The sequence below is a fragment of the Spea bombifrons genome, chromosome 10 (genome assembly GCF_027358695.1).
Source record: "Spea bombifrons isolate aSpeBom1 chromosome 10, aSpeBom1.2.pri, whole genome shotgun sequence".
Taxonomy (NCBI): domain Eukaryota; kingdom Metazoa; phylum Chordata; class Amphibia; order Anura; family Pelobatidae; genus Spea; species Spea bombifrons.
In genome coordinates, this window is record NC_071096.1 from 25297357 (window position 1) to 25306937 (window position 9581).

General features: G+C 39.8%; 1 protein-coding gene across 2 annotated transcripts in view; it reads right to left on the reverse strand.

Annotated features, from left to right (window-relative positions):
* The window catches only part of PC (pyruvate carboxylase), a 223672-nt gene that overhangs the window by 11688 nt on the left and 202403 nt on the right, over nt 1-9581 (reverse strand). For both annotated transcript variants that reach the window (XM_053449541.1, XM_053449542.1), the window contains 4 exons: nt 7182-7326; nt 6880-6969; nt 4365-4586; nt 1612-1768 (listed from right to left, as the gene is read on the reverse strand). In XM_053449541.1, coding sequence (XP_053305516.1) covers nt 1612-1768; nt 4365-4586; nt 6880-6969; nt 7182-7326 — 614 coding nt within the window. The remainder of the gene's footprint in view (nt 1-1611; nt 1769-4364; nt 4587-6879; nt 6970-7181; nt 7327-9581) is intronic.

Below are 9581 nucleotides of genomic sequence, written 5' to 3' on the forward strand. Positions count from 1 at the left end.
GTACTCTAAACAGCGGTCTATCGGCTTCAACCAGCCACGAAGCAAAAAAAAGAGAGCTTAAGAAAGGAAGCCTCTTTTAGCAAGCTGTGCAAAGTTATTTTGTAACATTCTTTTGGATATATGATATTCAATAATTACCCTGGTGTTATATTTATTGTAAGTGTTTTTTGTACTTTTACATTTAATATAAAACAAATACCGTATTTGCTCGATTATAAGACGACCCTGATTATAAGACGACCCCCCAAAATCTGAATATTAACTTAGGAAAAAAGAAAAAGCCTGAATATAAGACGACCCTAAAGGAAAAAAGTTTTACCAGTAAATGTTAAATCATGTAAACTATTTTTTTAATAAAAGCTATGATTGAGAAAAATATTTTTTTTGTTTTTATTTCCTTGTATTTTCCAACCTGTCCCCCAGTTACGCACATCTGCCCCCAGGCTTGCCACACCAATATGGCACTGTGGCCCATGATATGCCTTTGAACCCTCTATATGCCACTGTGCCCCATGGTATGCCTTTTGACCCCCTATGTGCCACTCTGCCTCCAGAAATGCCTTATACCCCTATATCCCATTCTGGCATTTAGGGGTTAAAATGCATATTATGGGGCAGAGTGGCATATAGGGAGGTATAAGGCATTCCAGGAGGCAGAGTGGCATTAAGGGAGTTAAAAGGCATTGTATAGAGCACTCTGCCTCCAGAAATGCCTTATACCCCTATATGCCACTCTGGCATTTAGGGGGTTAAAAGGCATATTATGGGGCAGAGTGGCATATAGGGAGGTGAAATGCCTTATACCTCCCTATATGCCACTCTGCCCCATAATATGCTTTTTAACCCCCTAATATACCCCCATATAGGGGTATAAGGCATTCCAGAAATGCCCTATGCCCCCATTACACACACACACACACACTTGCTTACCGGTGCTTCCAATTTCCTGCTGTTTTGCCGGGGCAGCGGGTTGACGTCTCCTTCCACTGCAGCCGGAAGGAGTTGGAATTGGCAGCGGGGGTTTGTCTGCGTCCGTCGCGTATACCTTCCCTGGCTGTCAGAGATCAGAGTTCCCCGCACCGGTACGGGGAACTCTGATCTCTGACAGTCGGGGAAGGTATGCGCGACGGGCGCAGACAACCCCCGCTGCTAGCCACACCTCCTTCCGGCTGCAGCGGACGTTGTCTACAGCAGGAAGCACCGGTAAGTGTGTGTATGATGGGGGGGGGGGACAGGAGGATCCACGAGGCTCCAGGTCCCCTGCAGCGGTGCGGGGGATCTGGATCTTAGTCTCAGAAGATCTTAGTCTTAGATTAGAAGACGACCCCGATTAGAAGACGAGGGGTATTTTTCAGAGCATTTGCTCTGAAAAAAACCTCGTCTTATAATCGAGCAAATACGGTAATACATTTATGTTAGTTTAATATTATTAATGTGATGTTCTAACCAGAGCAACTATGGACTATTTAGAGACTCTCCTTTAAGACTGGGAGATACAATACGTTTCTGATAAAAAGCATTTATGTATAGCGATCAACTACTACAGAAGCATATATTTAGGGCCACATATTTTTACAAATATTCTAAAAACCCTGAAATCCCATCACTTACTTGAAAACTGCATTATCAGGGTAGTTTGTATAACCTACAGCATTGGCCCCTCTGAGAAGCATCTGGAAGGGAACATTAGGAATAAGTTCTCTTAACTCCTGAAGTCGTCTCCAAGGGCATTCATACAGGAAACGCATGGCAACATCAAAGGTTGCACCTGGGAGAAGCAGATGGACAACACATTAGACAGTTTCTTTTGTTTGGTATAATGCACCCACAGCCCCAGAAATTATATTTTTATTTTTTAAGGTGAACCCCCCCCCCAAAAAAAAAACACCATTAAGACTACATTTTTGGCCAAAAAAAAAACAGCTAGGAAAGAGTCGAGGCAGGAAGTGGCACTACAGTTGTGTAGACCACAATTGATTGTGTCCCCCAGGAGAATGTATGTCATAAGTGTTTCACAAACAGATTCCATCATTGCCCACATCATACCTGCAGCGACAGAGAACTAAATGCGATCTGTGCTCTAGCATGAATCAGTCAACAGGATAACGTTTACAATAATCTGCAGATCTCCAGATCAGATCAGGTTTAAGCTTCAGAGTATGGAATATATAAGGAAAATTATATATATTTTATATATACACTGTACATAATGTCTTAACTATTTTAAATTTTAACTCCACTTACGCACTACCATTTGCAGAGTGAAATAGAAAACACGGTGTAATCCAAGGGCAGCTCCACGGTATAATCTGGGTACTTGGTAGAAGCCCATTCTGGGGCGAAAGCATTGCGTGTGTTTACTGCTTTTTTACTTTAGTACTTTTTGCTGAATTCATTTTTTACCTTTATTTTATTTATGCTTATTTGGGGCTGTTTTAATCTTTTTTTTCTAAATTACAGGAGGAATATTGTACAGCTTTTTAAATTTTATTCTGCAAACTCGAGTGTATTACAGAAATCAAATTGCATATTGAACACAATATTACATTATATGTCTTATTTTCCTATAATTTTTTTTGTGAAATGTAAACGTTATCTATATATAATTTATATTATCCCCCCCCCCCGATAAATACCTTACTTTGCTGAAGCTTAAACCTCATCATCTGGGGATATTGGGTTACTTTTTATAGACTCACTCATACTAGGGCACAGATAACATTTTTTTCTTGTTTATTATTGATGTTACATGATCAATTTTTTTCTATCAAATCACCTTCATTGTGGAATTATACATCTGTTTATTGACTAAACTATGTTGGAGATGACAAGCAGGTAATTTTTTTTTTAGTTTTCCGTAATAGGTATTCTGCTTTTTAAAAACAAACACTGACATCACACTAAAGTGCGGCATACCAGCTCTCAGCATTTCACACCGCGGAAAAAGAACATTCGTTTAAGGTGTCGCGTTTAGATACATTGCAGAGGCAAGACTTCTGAATGTGACTTTTTGGCCTACTGACAGCGGGGTAACCACATCCAGGGCCACTGTCTGAGAGAGCCCGATACCCACCAAATCTGCTGCTCCAACAGCTCGTGAAGCCATGCTTATGTCCTTTGGTGGCAGCTGGCCTTAAAGTTCATAGTCATCCTCAGTCTGGCACTAACCACATCAGCCATTTTACACATTTTCATGTACATGGAATATGTAAGCATACGTGTAAGCGTATCAGATACTCAGTTACACATTCTATAAAAATGCAGCACTGCAACATGTGGCGTATACATTTGTGTCTGGTTAAGATGGCTGATGTGGTGACACTGAAAGATGTTTAATACATTGAGACACTAATTTCAACATTTTCTGCAGCATATGTAGGCAATTGGGTTTAGTTTTGGACCGAAGAACAAACGAATAACCTGCAAACCTTTTGCAATCCTAGAAAATAAGTACATTGGGGAGGGGGAGACCGGGACAAGGATTGCGGCCCAAAAGACGAGCTGCTGCTGGAACTATAACTGGAGAAACTGGATATAATGTCCGCATACGCTTGGCTGTTTAATTTGTTTGCCAAGTTTAGGTAATATGCTACCTAAATGAATACAGGGTGCCCAACTTCTGATGCTTAACAGCTGCAACCACATTATGTGTTTTGGGATAATTCTCTAGCGGAAAACTATTTTCGGCCTCTGCTTTCAGAAATAAGACCCTAAAGTGTCAGCAACTGGACAGCAAGTAGGACATCTTGTAAAACAGTAATCAGTTTTACTGTTTTGTAGACAATTTTATAAATACTGCAGATTTATATGAGATTATTTAATTTAAGATCAGAATTTGTATTTCACTCCATGGACACACTATAGAGAAGCACATACATACATATGTATGTATGTATATATATATATATATATATATATATATATATATATATATATACATACATACATACATATATATATATATATATATATATATTCATTGTTATTGTATTACACTATCGTTTTCATTGTATGTACAGTTTAACAACTGCATACCTTATTATTTGGGTGGGATAACAAGCTTAAGCCGCTATCATCAGTATTGAGGATCCCTGCTCCAGGCGCTGCTGCTACACAAGATTAGTATTGCAGTACAAAATAGCTACGGGAAAACATTTCTTAGACAAAACAGACTGCAAGCTAAAAATGACAACTAAACAAAATCACTCTAAAAGCACCTAGTTCCTCAGTGAGACAAGATAATGAGATTGTAGAGAGTTAGGCGACACTCGAGTGACATTGCTGGCAGTTTAAAATTGTATATCGTTTTTAGCAAAAAAGAGACAAAAAAACAAATTTCCTTGTACTGAAACTTGACTCCTCACCTCCCCAGTTCTCCACGCTGAAGAGGTTGCTGAAGTTGTGAGAGACAAATGGAGCAATATTCTTAAGGTCATGCGTACGCACTCGGGTAGCAAGCAAAGACTGGTGGGCATCACGGAAAGTGGTATCCATAAGTAACAGACCGCGGTGTTGGCGTACAGCCCGTGCAAAACCCTCAGGGCCTTCCCGAAGGAGGATGTCCCGAAAACCAGAAGGAGGACCACCTGAGGGACATAAGCAGTCAGTCATTACTAATATTATATATATTTATATATACACACGCACAGACTCATTCCACTTATGTTATGGTGTTGCCGTGTATTTGTCCTTGAGGGTTTTTTTGTTTGTTTGTTTTTTAAAGAAGGTGAAAAGCGATGTGTAAGGATGGGTTTAAAGGATTGAGCCCTTGGTAGAAATTTCTAGACCTTCAAGTCAATAGAAAGAAAAACATGGAAATCAAACAATACATACATATTGGATGCACTAAGGATTCCATATACAGTATGTGACTAATTATTACATAAGTTATCCACACACCTGAAGCCTCTATGACTGGAATTTCTCTGTGCATTTGGTTATGTAGCTGTTAAAATTAACCAGGGCCTTATAAAAACAAACATTCTTATTCAAAAGGTCCCCCTCTAAATCTGGGTAATAGATCACACGTCTTAAAAAAGAAAAAGTAAGAGAAAAACAAAACACTCAATTTCGCAAGGACAGCACAGCATCCTTTATGAAGAAGGCCTTTATGTCCTCTAATACAAGCTTTAATCTTAAAGCTTAAATCTAACTGATTTACTGCAACTTAACGAAGAAAAGGTCCTCATCTCCCCTGTCCATCGTACTCGACCTACTACTGGCCTCAGGAACCGCGTGTGCCAACTTTTAAAAGACACTTGGTCGTATATCTCCTGGTCTCACCATAAAATATTTTACAAATTTTATGTTGCTGTACAAACAGAATCTAAAACATGAAAAAGTAGAATACGACAGTAAATAAGAACTATTCAGCCCAAGTGATCTGCCTATTTGTCCTGATGTGAAGAATCAAACATTAATTCCATCTTAGATTTAGGATAACCATAAATCCATCCTATTCATGTTTACATCAAAATAAACATTAAACAAGGAGGCTTTTTTAAGTAGCCCTGTTCCCATTCTCCTTTCAACTCTGCTGCTGAAGACCTAAACACCATTAATCCCCCTCATTCCACTTCTTAATGCAGTATATGCACCTTTTTCCCCCCCTATTCTCACATTTGAGAAAACCTGACCACCATGATTATTGAATCCACTTACCGTATTTTCAGTGTTAACTGTCTATCCAGGTAATATGCGCTCCTTTCCTAAATGTCACCCCCTATTTTTTCCCTTTTTTCTCATTGGCAGTCTGAAATCTGCTATTGCCTCATTAAATCTCTACCACCTACCCAGAAACTAAAACATACATTCTTTTTAACGTGAACATAATTATGTAAAATCCTTTCTTATCAAATACGTCTAAATTACTGGTTCAGTCATCCAGCAGATGGTGTATTCCGTAAAGTAGTTTCCTTCCTGTAAAGCTATTTGCAGGCAGCATATTTAGCTTTCTCATCTAAGACCACTAGGTGTGTTACATATAACCTCAGTCCCAGTCTGTAGTTCGATGCCAACTGTGCACACAGCTTCCAAATACAGGTCATAGGGAAACAATGTTAAAAGTAGAATATTGAATATTTAACACAGTTATTTAATATGGCAAGTATGTGTATATGCGTGATTGGAAAATTCTCTCTGACTATGTAATACAGTCACACAGAATTACGTTTTTTGTTTTGTTCATCTTAAGCTTGGATTTCTGAGGAAAGCAGAAGGTGGCATAAATAAACTATGTACTGATCCCACTCTTCCCTGCCGGACCTCCAAGGTGCAGAGGACACACTTACAGATCTATATGGTGATTTATGGAATAAAATGCCGTCCCGCTGCCAGTAATTAGTTTTAACACCTAGATCTTTTTTCTTGTGTTTTTGAGGATAAAGCAGGGTTAACGTTAAGGCACCAAGCAGAATGACAGATGCATGGAAAGGTATGCAAACTTGCTTCAGTATGAATTATTTCACTGAAAACAGAGAGGGTTTATATCAGTACCACGTTTCCATTAAGCCTAATGCACTGCCTACAATGTTCTAATTGCTGCTGTATCTATTTCATAATCTCACAGACGTCTCAAACCTTGTTTTAAAAATTGCAATTTAACCCTGAAGGAGTGAAGTCATGAATAGCTGCCAAAAGCATAATGGGGAACTTTTCACTGAGCCTGTTCAAATGTACACCATTTCTGTGACCACAAGCTAATTTAACGCATACACACCACATATACCTTTGATTCAACAAACCTAGGACTTTTAGACATGTTCCTCTCTAAATGATATCTGTACTTCTCCAACCAGTAACCATAGATGGTGTTCAATGCCATATTAAATAAACACATTTCAATTACCGGCCTGCTTTGACCAATGTTTGCACACTTACCAAGGGGGACCATCGGAATGACAGGGTCTATGGAAGATGGTTTGGCTTTAACAGGGATGGGTGTGGTTGGCCCGTTTACCATCACGTGACCTAAAAAAAAAAAGTTTCAAAATTACAATTGTCCACATTATTTAGAACCCATCAGGTTCTCTCACATCATGGAAAAACTAATACAAGAAAAAGAAAAAAAACTAACATTTTCCAATTTCATGTCCTGCTTCTATAATCTATTTTTCCCTATTGTATCTAGACCCCGGTACCTATTTGTTTTCCACAGAAGCGCTAAACTCAAGGTAACTCACCCAAGTAATGGAGTAGTTTCTGAGCGCGGTTCTGTACTGGTCGAAGATTGAAAAGATCAGGGTTTTCATCAATAAACTGGGTGTCTACTGTCCCGTGGAGGAACTGGTGATTATTCAAGACATTTTGCAGGAAGGGAATATTGGTCTGGGAAAAAAATGAAGAAAGTCAAGACATAAATCCTAGGTTAGTGGAGAAATTTACAGTAAGCACTAAAGACAACCTGGTAGACCTGAATAAAGAACTTTTAAAAAAGCTTACATATTTTTAACTTGAACCCAAAACAGACACTGTGCACATTTGATAATTGAAGGGGATGAAACAAATTAAAAACGTCATACTGCTTACCTATTATACCTTTAAAATGAAGCCCAGCAATATGAAACTAGAAGGTATATGATAATATAAGGGTTAGTTCAGGAGCTGGAATGCAAATCAGAGGGCTTCAATGTTTTGCATGGACTACTTTGTGATAAGTAGGTCGGAGAAGTGACAGGTCTAAAAAGCTGAAACTAGAGGTGGGTGGCAACCTCTGCCTATGGTCAGGGCCGGCGCCACCTATAGGCAAAGTAGGCCCCTACTTGGAGGGGGTGCCGGCAGCTGCGCAGCCTACAGCTGCGAAGTGCCGGCCGCGGTTACTTGATGGGAGGCAGCCCGCTTACTGAATGACTGCGGTCACTATGGGGGGGGGCGAGTCAGCACAGTGGGTTGTGGCAAAAGGGGAGGGGCTTGTGGGGGTGGAGCCAGGGGTGGCAAAATTATGTTTTGCCTAGGGTGGCAAAAACCCTTGCACCAGCCCTGCCAATTTTCCCCAAGCAGAAACTTTTTTATGCGACATACTATCAGTGATTGTCTATTTTGCAGTTTTCATGCAGCTTTCACTGGCATTCCCACAGGATTTACTGTATAAAGCTGTGAAATTGTGTGATATTTGCAGCACCTTGCGCTGAAACAAAATTTCCCTCTTTCCCCAGCTGTAGTTGAAAACCTCTGCTTTCCTAATCCCCCAAAGAACTAGAATGATGATGCTCTCTTAAAGCCCAACTCACAAGAACACAATGTGCACCGGTTAGAAAAACTAAGCGCAAGTGGTAAAGACAGGAGTGTGCGGGGATAATCACAATATACGGATCATAACAGATTAAGGTAAGGTCTGGGGTGATGTGTAAAAAAAAAAATGGCAGCAGCCTAACATACTCTCAATGTCCAGCATTTACTAAGTAATAGTGAATACTTTCTGGGCTCAGTCGGTCACTGCAACTTGTGAAAGAATATTGATATGTAAATTGAGGGGGAAAAAATGAAAAGCAGGACAAGGTCCACCAATAACTCTGGACATCCTTACCAGTTGAAACAGTCACAGGGTCTTAGTAGATGTAACATACAGGAGCGTTCACAAAATATGGCAAAGTAGAAAAAACAAGGACACGAAGGAGATAAAACACGAAAGTCAAACAAGGAGCTGTGCACAGAGGATGACGCCAACGGCCCAATTCTGTTACACCAGGGAACAGCTCACCGCATCATATCAAACGCTCAAAGACCTCCAAATTAGAGTCGTGATGGTTGGACTGGAATGGCTATAAATGTGAAGGGATAAGGGAGGGGGTAAGAATAGCGATCTGTCACATTGGACACTGATGCAATACACAGATCCTAAACGTGGATGTTTTATATGGTCAGTTTTTCTTGGGGGCCCAGGTATTTTGCATTTATGAAGACAGATTTGATGCAATTATGTGCTCAAAGACAGAATCGAAACATAGCATTTGATGGCATGTAAGAACCTTTGGCTCATCTAGTCTGCCCATTTTTCCTGTTTTAAAACGTCATTGTTCTTCTCTTAGATTCAGGATACCTTTGTGCTTATTCCATGCATGTTAAAATTCCCTCACTGTATTAGCATCTACTTCTGCTAGGAGGCTATTCCACTTGTCTACTACCCACTCAGTAAAGTAAAAGTTCCTTACATCACATCTAAGCCTCTGCACCTCTAGTTTTTAGTTCACAATTTCCACTGCAAGCAATTCTAAATGTAAACAGTCTAAATTCAGCATACTGCTTGACCCTTTTGCATAGCTTGGATCCGCTCCCATTTGTCAGTTTAATTGTAAATGTATGACTTTCCATATTGATCCGCATTCTACTATTTATAGAACCTCACATGACTCCTGTATACATTCTCTATGTAACAGCATCTGATGCATCAGGAGAAGAAAAAAACAGTTCACAGAACTATTACTTAGTACTGTCCAATTATTTAGTGGATTTGGTATTACATGAGTCACAAACACAAGCTTTGGGTAGACCAGATACGATGGAACAGGACCAATGCATTTTCAGATGTTCTGGGGCCATATGAAATCCATGAGGAGCTCCTTCAACGCCTGCAAGACTCCAGA